Source organism: Manacus vitellinus, unplaced genomic scaffold, assembly GCF_001715985.3.
Source record: "Manacus vitellinus isolate BGI_N305 unplaced genomic scaffold, ASM171598v3 scaffold_9_pilon, whole genome shotgun sequence".
NCBI classification, from domain to species: Eukaryota; Metazoa; Chordata; class Aves; order Passeriformes; family Pipridae; genus Manacus; species Manacus vitellinus.
Window position 1 is genome coordinate 16,952,081 of NW_021940917.1, and position 16,925 is coordinate 16,969,005.

Sequence of the window (16,925 nt, forward strand, 5' to 3'; positions counted from 1 at the left end):
TCTAAGATGGAGCCTTGTGGAACCCCACAGGTCTCCAGTCTGATGTCACCCCATCCACTATTACCCTCTGTGCCTGACCCGTGAGCCAATTGCTCACCCATCACGTGGTGTGTTTATCCAGCTGTGGGCTGGACATTTGGTCCAGAAGGATCCTGTGAGAGACAGTATCAAAAGCTTTACTGGAACCCCAAAAGATTACATCAACTGGCTTCCCTTGATCAGCTGGGTGGGTTACCTTGTCATAAGAAGAAAACGGGTTTGATAAGCAGGACTTTCCTCTCACAAAGCTGTGCTGGCTGCAACTGATGACTGGATTGTCTTTCTGGTGTTTTTCAGTAATTCCCACAATAATCTTCTCCATAACTTTACCAGGCACTGAAGTGAGACTGATAGGTCTGTAGTTTCCAGGATCTTCCTTCTTGCCATTCTTGAACACTGTGACAATGTTAGCCAGCTTCCAGTATATTGGGACCTCTCCATATTCTTCCCAAGACTGCTCAAAAATTATTGAGAGAGTCCTCATGATGACATCAGCCAGCTCTTTGAGGATTCTGGGATGAATACCACCAAGTCCCATATATTTGTAGGGATCCAGCTGGAGCAGCAGATCCCACACAACTTCAGGGTTAACTGGGAGTTGATCATTCTCACATTCATGGTCCTTCAGCTCAGGGCACTGAGACCCCCTTGGTCCCTCATCCGTGTTGAAGACAGAGGCAAAGAATGTGTTAAACATCTCTGCCTTGTCTCTGTCCCTGCTTGTGAGGTGACCATCCTCATCCTGTAATGGTGTGATGCTATTTCAGCACTGCCCTTTGCCATTAATGTACTAAAATCACCTGTTTTTCTTGTCCCCCACATTTCTGGCCAGCTTCAACTCCAACTGAGCTTTGGCCACAGGAATTTTCTCCTGCAGTGGTGAGCAGCATCTCTGTATTCCTCCCACGTCACCTGACTGTGCTTCCAATAGGCAAACACCTACTTTTTTTTGCCTTAACTCTAAAAGTAGATCCCTGCTAAGCCAAGCTGGCCTTCTACCTTGTCTGCTTGACTTCTGACATTTTGGAATGGTCTCTCGATAGTTCGACATGGCCTGTGAAATCTGTGCCAACTGTGAAGATAAGAAAGTATTGCAGAGAAGCACCTTGAATTACCATTTCTCACACATAACTGAAGTTGTTTCCACCGCTTTCCTGCTCACATGGGCACTCCTGCAGTGCTGACCATTTATGTGAACTGCACAGATCAATTGCTGTTTGAGACTCTTAATAGAGAAGATGACATCTTTTGTTTCCTCTGCTGTACTGGTTCTGATTTGCACTGAGGTACCTGAGGAATATTTCTCTGAAGATCACCACGATGAAATTGACAGAAAACAGAAAAAAATCCACAACAGTCTACTCCTCCATCAATCTTTCAGAAAACATCTAAAATTCCAGCCTACATTTCATCCTGGTTCTAGAAGGAATAGAAAATAAACTTTGTGTCAAGGACCCAAAGCCAAGAAGTTCCTTGCTCTTCCAAGTTGCACAAGACCCCTTCCAGAGACAAAGTGTGTGGCTTGCTCTGAGTGCCGTGTTCAAAACCGACACTGTGCCACTGATCTCGAATGTTCTGCCAGACTACTTTACTGCCAATTTCCTAATCCACTTTATCAGCTTGTCTACAAGGATGTTAGTGGAGATGGTGTCAAAGTCCTGGTTAAAGTGAAGAACAAACAATATCCACTGCTGTCCCCTCATCCATCATACCAGACATCTCATTGCAAAAGGCCATCATGTTGGTCAGGTATGATTCTCCATTCATAAGGCCATGCTGACTATTTTGCTATTGTGAAGTGAAACTCAACATAGAGATCACAACCTTCTGCAAAAGCAAAAGTACACAACCAGTCAAGTGCAGGAGTGAGAAGAGTTCCTCTAATACAAACTGGTAACACAGGGCAGGAGGCTTACTTCAGTTCTGGAGGTTTGTGCTGTGTGGCCTCCAGCATCAGCTCTGGTGGTCTCTCTGACTTTTATCTTATCTGCTCTTCCTCTTCTTCAGACTATGGATTTTCCTTGCCGGGCACTGCCTATTTAGAGTAGGATCCTTTCAGACCCAAGGCAACACTGACTCGCAGTTCTGGGGGAAAAAGCTCAAAGGTGTAGTCATAACAAACACCAGACACCTGGTGGGTTGCCAACTTGCTCCCACATAGCTCTACAATGTGGCAGACACCATGATGGATAAAAGCTGTGCCAGATACTCAGAACAATCACCTAATGCAGTTGCCTAAGTTGCATCACTCAGTCCCGTGATCTTTAATTCTACCCTTTTCCTTCTCATCCTGACATCCAGCTCACTGGTACGCAATACAAATGGCTCTGATGAGGCACGCCTATGACAGTAATTTCAGAATGTCAGTTCCTTCAGAACATACCAATGGAAGACAATTATCCTAATCCGCATTACTGCAGAATGCAGCCATTCTGTGAAGACTGAACGTCCAACACAGTAGGAAACACACAGCCTTACAACACAAGACATATCCTGCCTGAAGACTCTATCATCTCTTCAAACAGATACATGAGGAAAGGACAGAGGGTCTCACTTTTATCCTCCGTGCTACAGGTAAGGAGCTAAATTCATGGGTAAGGCCACAGGAAGTTCTTGTCAGAAAAAGACGCCGCATTCCAGCTTCTGGGATTGCTGTGACTTTTCTGCCTACTCAAACACACTTCTTGGGGACGTAAAGCAGAAAAATGCAGAACTTTAGGACTCCACCCCAAGTATAAGACATCCCCCATACACACCCAAAAAGTAAAAGTAATAATGTTTCCCATACATACCTCAAACTCCAGGTAGTGGTCCTTCAGTTTGTAATCATCTACTTCCTTGCCTTTGAGCTTCTTGTCAGGAGGATAGGAGCGATGTTCAGCAAGCTCAGTGGAGATCTGCTTCAGCTTAGCTTCATGGGACTTCAGCTGTTCATCCTTCAGAAACACATTAGGCATTTAAGTGACAGACTCTAAAATATCCAGTAAGCAAAGGAAAGTAAGAGAGATCCCAGTACAATAATACCAAGTAGTTTATTTTTCTATAGATTTATAAGGTCTGTTATCCCAAAGCTCTGCCCCCAAACAGCTGTCTCAAAGGCACCCGAGAAAAGTGGCCAAGTTTGTAGAAAAATTCAACAGCCAGAAGATGCCACTGGGAAGGAGAGCAAACCTGTCATCCCTCGACTTGCTGTGAGCAACAAAAGCAGCTTGCTGCAGAGCATTACTGACAACATGACACTTCTGCTCTAATACACTCTTTTGTAAATTAATTAAGAGTGTTGTGTATGCAGTCAAACCAAGGGCAGAAGGAGAGAGGTGAAGACCCTGCCTCAGGTCTTTGTAATGTAAATGGAGTTCCTTCCAGGATAGAAAAGACATAGAGTCAGTGCCCTTCCTTCTATTTCTGCTCTACTAAAAGCTCTCTGGTGTGTGCCTTCTATTTGTTTAGAACAATACAATGCACTCAGAAGAGGAAGGGCTGTCCAGTCCCCAAAAGGTATTTCATTCTGCTAAGCTGCTACCAGCTCTTATCCCATTGTGCCACTGGAGAAAGTGAGGAGTTGCTACTCCCACTTTCTAGGCAATTTCCTTTATCATAATCCTAGGCCCACTCACTTCCTCCAGTCCATCTGTCAGCTAACCTTCCCTCATCTCAGAGGGTTTCCAGCTCCTGCAGGATGGCCTTCTGTCCATTTCTAGGCTGGGATCTGAAATTATGTTTGAAGTAGGTAAGTCCAAAATATAGACAAGATCATGCAGATATTGGTGACTTAGCCAGCCATAACAAGTACCCAGCTCAGTTCCTGTTGTAGGCACCTAACCTCAGAGGAGGGGACAGCTGCCAGTGCTGTCCCTCAGTGGTGTGGCTGTGCAGCCCACAGCTTCAAGCCGAGCTTGGACACGCCTGCACTGCACTGAGTCACACCAGGGACTGAGCCTCTTGGCTCACGGAGCTGGAGCTGCAGGAAAAGCAGAGAGGAGGAAAATTTCTACAGAAAATGATAGCTAAGCCCCAGCTAATCTTGCGTTTCGACTCTTCTGCAAGAGAACTGAAGAAAGAAACATGTGGGATAATTTGCCTCCGCCTAAACGTGGTAGGGCTCAAACCACTCGCTATTGGCTGCCAAAAATTCTTGTTGCTGTTAGTAACTACCCTGGTTCTGCATACTCTCCCATTAGTGCCCAACCACTCTTTACATTGAGCTGAATCCCCGGTCCCAGTGACATCCTGTGGCAGCAAGTTCTACAGCCTGATAACAGGAGGTCTTTGAGCAGCTATTAATACAGTACTTGTAATTTCCAGGGCACCAGCTTTGGAGCTTTTGTGTGTGCTGCACATTGTCAGGAAAAAAACCAAAACCAACCTTCTAGTAGATCTTTTCTAGACTGGTTGTTCCTTTATATATAGATTTGTCACATCCCTCTTTGGTTGGACTAACCGAGATCCTCTGCTTTTAAAGGAAAACCTGGTACAATGATCTTGCCCAACCTGTCATGTCCAAACTCTGTTCCTCATCCATGTTAGGTCCTCACTGCATTCCGACTTATGCCTGACCAGGAAGAGACCCTTTGAAGAAGTACTGTCCATCATGATTCATCCCACAAAACCCTGAACAGCAACCACAGGGATTTGACAATTTGTATTTTTTTTGTCTGCCAAATGAGAAACAGCCTGCTGGCAGCTTTTCCCCTCTGACAGATGAAAGCAGACATGTTTCTGCTTACCTTTGCATTTATCTACTTTTAACACTTAACATTCTTCTGCCCTTAACTAAAACAGCTTATCTTACTCCACCTTTCATGTTTCCCTTTCTTCGAGACAGAGACCACAGGGCTGTGACCTATTTTTTCCTTTCCAGATTAAATGGAAACAATCAGACTAGGAAACAATGTGCTAACTGGAACTGCCACACAGAACAACAATGAGTAAAAAAGCCTTCTCTGGTGACTGGGGGTAAATTATGGAAGCCTCATACAGTATTTTCAAAAGGGTATGCAAAAGGTAAAAGCACAAGGATGATCAGTTAGTATTATCCTTTACAAAACACGCTTTAAACTTCAACCCAGAACACAAGACAGTAAGTAGGCCACCACATTGTAAGAAGAAAGGCTACTGCAATGGAGAGAGAAAAAGCAGGGGTGACATTAAAAAAAAACACCCCCTTAGAGAAATGCAGATTTTGTGACAGTGGTTTCTAAGGAGAGTTGCTAAGCTATGAAGATGGTAAAAAAACCCAAACTCATTTAAGAAGCAATCCAGCATGGGCAGATCACTTTAAAAAGTACAGGATAATACTCATGAAGTATAACCTCTGTCACTCTGTCAACCTGATGAACACAAACGATGTCATGTTCCTGCCACAGCAGGAGGAATTGCAGGCATGTGTCACATCTCCCAAAGTACACAGAGCCATGGGTGCAAGCATCTGACACAGCCAGTGTGAAACAAGCTGAAATTTGTGGAGCTTTGTGCAAGAAGTAGAGCTGTGAAACTCTCTGACACAGGATGCTAAAACCTTGTGTGATCACAAGGGGAGACAAAAAACATTCACATAAGAAACAGTTACAAATACATATTATACAAGAAACCCCTAAGCTGATAAGGGTTGGAGTCTGGAAAATGTTGTGGGAAAAATATAATTGGTGCTTGTCTAATCCATCAGCTTTCACCTTTTATCATTTCAATAAGCCAAAGACCAGGAGTATGTCTACTTCTTCTGAAATGAGTGGCCTTAATACACACTCATATTTAAAAAAACCCACCAGTCACTATTTGAAATGTCTTATACACAGCCATAAGCACAAGATGAAAATTCTCTGTCTGGTACTAGGAACACTGATGACTGTTTCTTTTCTTCAAAAATATAAACCAATTATATTTAAGCCTGTTCTTTCTCTCTCACCAATTCAAATCTTGCATCAGGAAGTGAGCAGAGATCTACCATGTAAGCCTCCTTCTCCTAGGACTGCTAGGGGCAACAGACATAAAACAGTGACAAGGACCACCATCCAGTCTCCAGCCAGCAAGAGAAATCGTCATCACCTGCCCTCTACACAAGAACATCTCACCTGAGATAGCTTTGTTGTGGTGGCTGGCAGGAGCGGGCGACTGAACTTCTTCTGGGAGCCAATTGCCGCTGGGAACGGCGGCGCAGAGAAGACAGCAGCCACACAGTTAATCTTGTTGATCCAGGTCTGCATTTCTTCTTGGCTCCTGGGAAAGAAAAACACATTAAGCACCTGTTGACTCAGCCTCCTCTACCTCCTTCCACCCCTTCCGTGGCATTTTAAAAGCGAGAGTAACCAGAACTGGACAAATCTTAAGGGTCTGCTTAGTCTTCTGGTCTATATTTGCAAGCAGTTTAGTGACAGGTAGCTCAGTCACGGGCTGGCTTGTTGTTAGGCCCATACCTCACCCTAGCACACATCTTTTCCTAATCCAATCCAAATGACACAGGTGACAGAGCCAAACAATGCTATAGGATATACTCAGACATATATCCTAAGGTCTCAGTTGTGCAGGACATCACAGAGCTCCAGGATCCGTACATGGTCTTGGCAGAAAGGGGCTCATGTCAGAAGCAAAAGGCAGGTCATCTGTTCTGTCTGGGTATCAAAGCACGAAGAACTTAATCGAATCATTCTTGTATTAACTTTGTTTCTGACCACAGCGTATCTTCTAGAAGGACATCCAGCTAGGACCTGACGACATCAGGAGACAGACAATCCAAGACTGCCTTTGGTCATTTGCTCCAATGATTAATCACCCTGACTGTTATAAGTTTGTTTCCAAATTGAATTTCCTGCAGCTTCAGCTTCTAGCTGCTGCATCTTGTTATGACTTTCTCAGCTGGATTAAAAAGCCTTTTAAAAACCTGATGTTTCTTTCTCATGCACTACATGTGCACTCTAATCACATCACTACTTAATCTTATTTCTGATCAAATAAACAGATTGAACCTCTTAAGCCTCTGCTTTAACCTGTCCGGGCAGGAATTTACCCCTCCTTCAGCATTGCTTTCTCTCCTCAATGGCTGGCGTGAAGAGAGCACTTACTGGGCTTGGAAAAGCAGGACCCTCCAATCTGCTGTTTTAAGCTTGAGGACATTGGGCTTCTTCTCATAGTCTGTTGCCTTGGATGCCAGCGCGTGGTGCACACTAACCGCGTTCTTCAGATCCTCCTCCGACAAAGCCTTTTCTGGCTTATATTCATCCTGCAGGAGTCAACAGGGGGAAAATGGCATCTTATTTCTGCACGTGCTACTCCTTTTTCCTCAACCTAGGGAAAAACCCCGTTCCACAGTTCACAAATAGCAATAAGGTATATGAACCGAATGCAACCTGACTTGAGCGCTTGTGGTTTCTACTACCTTTAACATGTTTTCCTTTTCCTTTTTCTGTTGGTTTTTTTTTTTTGTTGTTGTTGTTTGTTTGTTTTTTCTGTTTTTGGGGGGTTTTTGGGGGTTTTTTGTTGGTTTTTTTTTTGTTGTTGTTGTTGGTTTTTTTGGGGTTTTTTTTGGTTTTTTTTTTGTTTGGTTGGTTTTTTTGGGGGTTTTTTTTGTTTTGTTTTGTTTTTTTGTTTTGTTTTGTTTTTTTATCTCTTTCCAAGGAAGAGAAGTAGTTTTGCTACCTGCTTGAAAGAAAGAGAGGTAAACAGGAAGTATCTGACTACAACAGTTGTGGACTACCTGTCTTCATTTCAGGAATCCTTCATAACCAGCTCCCACCTCCACTGCTCAGCTACTTGGGTTCTCAGCCTCCACTGCTTGATTTTAATTCTTCTCAAACAATACTTTGTATATATACAACAACTTTGTATTTTCTCCTAGGCAGCCCTTATACACTGAAGAAGCCTCCTTATCAGTCTGCACAAAGCTAATATAGCAAACTCCCTTAAATCTCTCTACTCAGAGTCCACAAATGGCAAGCACAGCTCTGTCCAGGGTTTTTGACACAGTAACAGTACCACTCCTAGCACCAAAAGACAAAAACGGGACTCAAACTTCTCTTGTGTTGCAAGCATCAGCCTGGAAGCAGTCTTTGATCTCCTGAGTGACAGAAGCTATATAAAGGCACAACCTCGGTCTAACCACAAGTTCTGTGTGAAGCTCTCATGACTATAAATGGCTTGGGAAAGCCAGGAGCTTTTTCAGGGAAAAGTCATCCGCCAGCAGTGCTGCGTCACTTTGTTTCTGAAGGACAAGCCAAAGCAGTCTGTAATTGACTCCATTTCTCCCTCTTAGTACATCACAGACATCTGTCTCACCTGAAACACACACCGATGTGACAGCTGCAAAACAGAGGAATAACTCCCTGCAGGTGTAATAACTATTGATCCTCCACTTGAACACAAGTTACAAGATGAGGTTTAGGAGGAAACAGAGTGCAGGACACAGGGCGTGTGTGAGGACAGCAGTAGCTTCAACAGCCAGGGAGGCACCTGCCTTGAAGAGGAGCTGGTTAAGGTGCATGAATTCGTTTACAGGGCTTCTCTGGCAGCACACAGAACAGGACTGCAGCCACAGGTTTCTACACTGCTGCCAAAGGTATCTGTGCTTTTGGACAAGACGGGCTGGGGCTCTCCAGGATGAGTTTCAGTGGATGGGGCATCACCAACTGTGGTGACCACCTCTCAGGAGGCAGGACAAAGCATCCTGCTCCTCTGCCATGTCTCATCCTTCCTGACAGAGCTCCAGCTAGTGCAGGCCCAGAACTTGCCAGTCCTGCTCAGACATTTCACATGAGGAGATGCAGCTATCCAGCAGTCCTGCCCCAGCACCACCTCCACCCAGGGCCAGACAATGGCAAAACACAACACAGATCTGGTAAGCCCAGCAGAAAGACAGAGCACTACTGCACAGGTGACCAAAGGGCAGCCTTCAACCTAAACATCTGCAACATGAGGGGTTTTCAAGGGCTGGCAGTGGGCAAAGCCAAGTGTCCTTCCTCTCCCATAGCTTGAGACTCTGCAAGATTTGGAGGAATGTCTCTATCATGATGGATTTCATCTATGCCCACTTAGGGCATTCCCTAAACCTTCTTCAAGGAAGATCTGAGAATCCAGACTCTAGCCAAAAGACAATCACTGGAGGAGATTGTCCAAAGTTGGGCATATCTCCATCCTGAAGATGGAAGAGGCAAGGCGCCAGGTCAAGCCCCTTTCTTTATGGGTTCAAAAGCTAATTTATTTCGTGGTAGTTTTGGGGGAAATGACTGGCTCCACTGTCCAGGGAGACTGGGAAAACTTCAGAGCCAGGAAGTGAACTCAGACAGGCCTCAGGAACATGATATTCTGTCTTTCCTCAAGTTACTGCCCAGAGACAGTGTCAGCTATCACCTAGCCTGTTGCTGCCCTGCTTCCTCTGTGACTTGCATCCAGTGTCCACAACCTGCTCTGGTGTCTAAACTGTTCCAGAAAAACACCACATTTGGGCAGCCCCAGAAGCAATCCTGGCTGAGAACCCCTTCTTTCCGACAGACAGTGCTCCCGATAATCCTTCCTAATCCCACCAGATCAGTTAGCTGAAATCTACCTTGACAGCTGGGGCTCTGCCAGCTTCTCCAAGGGCGCTGACCAGCATACCAGAAATGTCTCCATGTCATTGGCCAGTCCCAGAGCAAGCTATTAAGAACATGAATGTGCTGTCAAAATTCCTTCTCTTAAGCCTTCAACTCTTTACGACTGGTGGGGAATGCTATGGCGGCAGGAACATCCGTTTTCTCCTGTGCCACCAAGCACGTGCTGGTGTCAGCACGGAGGCTGAGCTGAAATGGAAGGCAGCTCTCTAAAGTTAGACCAAGACAGTGGTAAGAAATATATACAGAAAGGAATTGTGGCCGCTCTGTCAACTGAAGGCTGATGTGAGTGCTGCACACAATGGAATGGCATGCTGAATTCATCTTTCTCAAACTCCTGGAGAATGACTTTCCCACATCCTGCTGACCCACAGTCAGCATGTTTCTAAATCCATTTTTGATAGACCAGAGAATGACATTTGTCTTTTTATCAGTCAGTGTACCGTGGGTGGATTTCTCCACTCAGCTGCATGTGACAGCTGCAAAATTCTCTTTCAGAAAGTCTCGTCACCGAACACGTCACATCATTCTGGCCTTTCTCTGAGAATTTTTATTTTTTTTTTAATTTATAACAGAGGAAATTTGAGAAAAGCTATATAAAAATACCCAGAAGCCTGTAACATTATGAAGTCACACATCTAAGAGAGAAGATGTCGTGAATCTCACAGAAGAGCCCGAACAAAACACGAAGGTTCCTGTCCAGCACTTCTTGCCCAGAAGCAATTTCTAGCAAGGAAGCGAGGTCAGCCTTATGTCCTCTTCTTGTAAACCTCCCTTCTGTATGCACATCACATCCCGTGCCAGTCTAGAGAACAGACATTCTGTCAAGCTCCTACTTTGCAATTTCCTGTTGCTATGAACAGAGGGCAGGAAATTAACCTTGGCCTGAGGATTCCCAGAGACAGGGATAACATCCTAAACATGTCAGACTTTTCATTTTATGTAATACTGTGCAGACATGTTTAGTTGGCTAATTGTGAATGCTTCCACTGGGCCCCTCCGGTGCCCTCTGGGCTCACTAATCCACAAACCATCCCTCTTAAAGCACTCATTTGAAAACAAAACAATATGCAGCGCAGGAATTAGCAACGGAATAATTCCAGTGGGAAAAATAAACAATAAAAAATGTGGGCATGGAGACAAGACTGCCCAGGAAAACTCCCCAGTGAATCTCCAGTGGCCACCATTTACAAAGCACCCTCATACATGGACTTTGACGGCAAAACAAGGAGAACCAGAATGTAAACAGAATGACAGCAGAATTGGGATCACACTGCCCACTGGGGGAATCACAGCTGCTACAAACAATTAATATTTATATTACAGTAGTGTCTTGAGGGAACAGCTGAGTTACAGATAAACAGAGAAAGCAGAGGTGTGTACATGTGTTTATGTGTAGAGAGCACCTGAACAATGAGATTTCTCTCTGTCTTGCTTGAATAGCACTCAGTGCAGTGAAACCACCATCACAGACGTTATCTCCACAGATATACAGAGAGCGAGAGAGAGGAAAAATGTGTGTGTGCATGTGAATGCACCCTAGCCTACAGCACTCTTTAATCAAGAGACAAGACTACTGCCAGAGCTATGCACTTCCACAAAGAAATCAAGCTGTTCTAAAATACTCCCGAACCTTCTAGAATTACTATAATTTATATTAAAAAATGTACATTACGAAAGGAAACAACAGATCAGAAACTTTTACTATAACCACTTGGCCTAGCCCTTATTTTAAAACCCTGGCACCCTTACCTCAGCTCCCTAACAGAGCAAAGTCTATTTGAGTGCTGAAGCAAAGCCCTGGTGGACCTTCTGGAGCTGAAGAGAAACCAGAGGCTTTTTCACAGCTGCAGCATGTGGCTGAGCAGGGTTCAGAGGCACCCTGGGGAGGCTCACACCTGACCACTCCTGGAATGAGTTATTTCCCATCACACCCTTCTTGTCAACCTTTGACAGCACCTAAGTAAAATCCTTGCTTGTCAGTGTGATACAGCAAGATGGTTTCAGCGCAAATGTCTTCCCAGATCAAGTGGGAGAACGTGGCTTTGCAGAGTACTGCCCTGTAATCACAGAATTCAAGTGCTTCGACAAGTGCAAAACACACAAATAACAAACAAATAAGAACAAGAACTCCAACAATGCATTTCGTTCCACAAAGATGCAGTCATATGTGAAATTACTCTCTTGCTCTTCAAAGCATGGAGAGTGAGAGTGGGGAGGGCAGTATTCTGTGGAAAATTTGCATGCTACATCAGCATCTCAATATTTTGTTAAACAGCAAGCATTTTAAACTAATATGCCAGTGAGACTCATAATAATATCTAATTAAGACTCTAAAACAGACAGTATCCTCAGTTCTTACCCTTGAAAGCTTATTAATCCCTCCTCAAACATCAAATAAGAAATTAATTAATGTATTACAAACAAGGAGCCTTCTTACTGCTTAGGGAACCATGCAGTCTTTTCAGGTGAACTCTAAAGGTGACTTATTTGAGAAACTGAAGCAGGGGACTTCATTTCGTCCAGGAAATGGCAAGTACAAAGGTCACTTTAGTAAAACCTGAACCTGCTGCCAGTAAGAGGACTTGGGATTCAGCAGTTTCTAGTTTCTAGTCTCCTGCACTGGCTTTGAGCATATCACATCCATCTTTCAGCCTAAATCTTCCATCATGACTGCAGACTGTCTTCTCTGTTCCAGGATTTCAGCCCTCTCAAAAAGGTACTGCACCCAGAGCGTCCACCTTGCAAACCTCATGCTATTCTCTTTCTTCTCAGAGAATAGCCAGGTTGGTTCCAATGAAACCAACAACTTCAGAAAGCCACAGCAAGGGAGGAGGAAATGTACTTGCAGTATGCAGTTGCACTCCTGACAGCTGCAAAACGTGGTGGAAATGTAAAACAGCTTTCGAAGAAGCATGCTTCTGCAATACAGAGCAGTCTGGACAAGCAGCACCTATTCCATGAATATTTCATCTACACTGGGGGGCAAAAAGCCTTAGCAACCTACTTAGCCGCTACCATTTATTTGATTTTGACAGCTCTCAGTCATATGTTGCATTTTATGTTCCAACAGTATAGTTAAAAATGTACTGTAATAAATTTAAGCTTGTGACAAAAGGCTTGGAGGGTTTCATTTGACTTTTTTTTTTTTAGACTTCTTGCTGTCAGGAAGCACATTTTGTTAGAAACCAGTCTCTTCTTGCTTTGGCAAAAAAAAAATAGTATCCTTTTATCCTTCAGTTTTGCAATGGAACAGAAGCTGCAGATTCCTACCAAGGCCAAGCTGTTGTTCAATTGCTTTGCAGCTGGTCTTGCAGGCACTGCAGTGAAGTATACTATGAAAAGGTGAGAAAGGAGGACAACCTTACAGAAGGGGAAGTCATACATATGAAATGCAAAGTTAAAAGCACCCTAGAGGAATCTGTGCAAGACACAGAGAGATGAGGCTGCCTTTGCTGGTGAAGCTGTCTATTTTTTTCAGCCACGGGAGACAGCAACGGGACAGCAATGGAACAGATAGGGTGTACATGTGGATGGGACAGTGGAACTGCACTTGAAATTGTGAAAAGGGAGAGGGTGTCAACAAAAGGATTCATGCCTGAATGTGTGTGTAAACAGGGTGCAGGGTAGAGAGATCAGCTACGCTGTGAATCGGAGGGAAAGGAGCCTGGAGGTGGGTTGAGAGAGTGGAGAGGATGCCTGCTGCTTTATCCCTCTTTAATTAGTTTTCAAAAGACAGTGATTTCCCCTACCTTCTGCAAGTACAGGACGGTTCCCTTCAACACAGCATAAAAGGTTTTCCAGCCTCGCTTTCCCCGGGGAGCTGCAAAGAAAACAAATGAAAACCCATTTAACTCAGATCCATTTTTACACTTTTTCTAGGCAACACGAGAGCTACATTAGTCCTGTGTTAAACCTCCTTTGTACTATCCTTTTCAAAGGACAATGCAACTTAGCACAGTGCCTGCACATACCTGCTGTGAGAGAGAGTAATACAACAACCCTGACAACAGCCCTGGACCGGATCAGAAAGGGAACAACAGCACTGCAGAAAGAAGGCCACAGAGATCCAGTCTTTGTGTACTTGCAGGTAGGCAGACACTGCCCCTACACAGCTAGGTCTGAGTGCTGCACTGTGGTACTTTTCAGAAAGAAACACTCTTTCTCCATGTCACAGTAGGCTGGCTGGCACTGCTCAGGACCTACGGGACGCTGATCAGAAAGCAGTGTCTCTCAAGAGCATCCTTTGCCTTACTGGTGCTGCACACCCAAGCTGGCATTTAGAAAGGAGAAGGGTGCCAAACAGAATCCTAAGGGAAAACACCCCACCCCTCAAGAAACCTAAAGTCACGTTACAGGTTGAAGAACATAACAGAGACAACATATCCAGCCCATGATTTCCTAGAAACAAACAGTAGGGGAAAAAAAATTTCAGCATGAAAGCTGAAGGATCTGGTTTGAAATTCAGCCACAACAGAGGGAGAGAAGAAGGCACAGCTGTATGGTCACAGTGCCAGAGACCAGAAGCCTGCAGCTAAGCTCTCTCTCCACCAAGCACACACCAGCATCCAGATATATACATACCACTGCCCTTACACTGAAACTAATAACCCATGCACAACTAAAGTGTGATACTCAGAAAGGTATCCCACTCTGATCTGAAGAAAGCAAGTGATGATGAAGAGGTTACAGGTCCCTTGCTCCAGAGGTTAATCATTCTCATTTTGTATAACAGACCTTATTTCTAATTGCCATTTGCTCGGCTCAGCTTCCAGGTATAGGCCCCTCTTGCATTCCTCTCCTCTAAGTGCCTAAGTGCTTTAGCCCTCAATACTCCTTTCCTGAGAAAAACATACAAGCATTCTAGTACATCACTTCCTTAAAAATCCTGCACAAGCTGATCTCTGCCCTCCAACAGCTCTATTAGGAAATGGAATATGAAAAGGTCTAACTAACTTTTAAAAAAAAATAATTTGTTTTATTTGCCACTAGAAAGCCAGGATGCAACTTTTTTGAGAGCTTCACGACAATGAGACAGACCTCTGAGTTGTACAAGAGCTTCTGAAAACATGGCCTTAATTACATTACTCATAAAAGGGTTATGCCCAAAATGAGCAGTTCTGATACCTATAATTAAAGAAATCATTTAATAAAGGCAACTAGATACAATTACTTATTAAGGCTAAATAAGCAGACGTTTAATAAAGAGGAATCTATTCAGAGCATCCAGTCATCACAAAGAATGAGGTCAGTTTGATTTTGACATGTCTGTCTGGATTTAGCTGTCCAGCTGTCAGCTTCCATCTTGAAAATGCTGACCTCCAGCTGTACCCTCTAAAATATACTAGCAAAACATGGGAACATCAAAGAGCTTCACCTAGCTAGGAGAGACTGGCAGCTACAGGAAACCCATCACAAAGCCAGAATTTGTCTTCAGGATTTAGCCCAACAATGTGAACCATGAGCAGGCAATCATCAGCCATTATCAGGGAAAATACAGATGCTCTGAGTAACCATGTTGTTTCCAATACCAACAGAAAACAAATGAAGACACTCAAGGAACAAAACACACACAGGTGAACCAGAGGCCTTCGATAATTAGTGCACCACCAAACAGAAGTACTAAAAGAAGGAAAGAGGATAATTAAAGTAAGAGACAGCAGGATTATTACAAGAAAGGGGCAGAGAGGAACTGCATGGTAAAAAGCTGGCTGCTGCCAAAAGCTGCTGCACTTCACTGGGTGTCTGACCCAAGGCTGGGAAGGCAGGGAAGGGAATGGTTACAGCATCTTCCAAGTAGAGGTAAAGAACTGCCCTCCTTTGAAGACAGACCCAGACGGGAGGGGAGATTTGGAACAAACTGGTGTCATGTAAGGAAACGGAGAATTACCAAATTACTGTGGAACAGCTACTGTAATTCACTTGAAATTGTTTTCCCTTCTGTAAATCACGATATTAATTTTCTTTTAGCGCAAAAAATTCACATTGCTTTGCTGTATCACATTACTTATTACGCTCATGCATTAGAGCTGCTGCAAATGGGACTAAGCATTGTAAATCCTGGCCTAACAGTGAGAGTGTGATAATCCAATTGCTGTGTTGTTTGTTATTGCTTCAATTTCCCCTAATGAAGCAGCAGCACTATTTGCCTTGAGAAGCACATGGGCTCATTGGTAAGCAGCACTGTGTAGACATAATAAGAAAATAACACGTTAAGAGCAAAAAAATACTCACTTTTCTTTCCGTCCATATCAGCATGGATTTTCCGAGCCAGAAATCCAGTTTTATACACAGCAGCATTGGGGTCATGAGGGATGTCCAGGAATGGGTTATTTGAGTTGCCAATTCGACTGACAGCCTTTGTCTGGCTCCCATTATCCTTTTCATCTGTACCATCGGAGTGAGACTTTTTTTTCTCTTCTTCATCCCTTAAAAAGCAGTGAAAATTAAACATAAACTATGGACTGACCAGTAAAGTTTCATTTCAGCAATTCTTGAATGCTCCTTGTCAAAACATACCTCCCTCTTTATAGAAAAGCCTAAATATATGTCATATAAACGTAGTTGTATTACAGCAAAGCTTCAGGTCACCTTCTTCACCAGCACAGGACACAGAAGCCAGATTTTCAATAAAGCCCAAGTTTCCATAACAGTCTCAAAAGATAAGACTTCAAGAGTGTTCTGTGTCCTCCCACATCACCTATTTTTAATTCCACTTATCTGAGTGCTAAAATGGGAAATATTTGCCTGCTGGGCTCTCCTGAAAATTCTCCAATTTCTTCATGAGTTCATATGTAGATGAAAAGAATTAGATTACTGCAGATCACTGTGGCTTACCCATTAACTTAGTATATGAAATACAGACTCTACCTCCTTTTCTTTATTTTTCTCTACAGACTAGCATAAAAGTAGTAATTTAAAAATAACAACTACTCTAGGTGAACTACATTATCTGTATTTTGGAAACAAAATGCTGCTCAAAATGTTACTTATGAGGGCAGTGTATTCAACATAGCTCTTGGGGACAATAATGCACCAAGTTACAGGCACCACCTGACTAATAAATGCCTTTTTGCTCGTCACAGGCAAAGGCTAAAAAGGACTCGACAACACAGAAAACGAAGGGTGTCAATCACAGGAGTAGGACAATGGTTTTCAGAGAACAGGCCACTGAACATAGGTGGATGGTATATCTGGAGGAACCACAGCTAGTGTCAGATTACAGAGCAGCCCTTCTTCCTTCTGAGTCCTTTGAAGTCCACGTACCAATTTACTAGGAAATGTGTATGGGGGAGGATGAAGGCTGTA

General features: G+C 43.7%; 1 protein-coding gene across 3 annotated transcripts in view; it reads right to left on the reverse strand.

Moving 5' to 3' along the window:
- PSD3 (pleckstrin and Sec7 domain containing 3) overlaps nt 1–16,925 on the reverse strand; it is a 116,992-nt gene that overhangs the window by 13,808 nt on the left and 86,259 nt on the right. For all 3 annotated transcript variants that reach the window (XM_018085996.2, XM_018085998.2, XM_018085997.2), the window contains 5 exons: nt 15,852–16,045; nt 13,370–13,440; nt 7,098–7,255; nt 6,111–6,255; nt 2,832–2,975 (listed from right to left, as the gene is read on the reverse strand). In XM_018085996.2, coding sequence (XP_017941485.2) covers nt 2,832–2,975; nt 6,111–6,255; nt 7,098–7,255; nt 13,370–13,440; nt 15,852–16,045 — 712 coding nt within the window. The remainder of the gene's footprint in view (nt 1–2,831; nt 2,976–6,110; nt 6,256–7,097; nt 7,256–13,369; nt 13,441–15,851; nt 16,046–16,925) is intronic.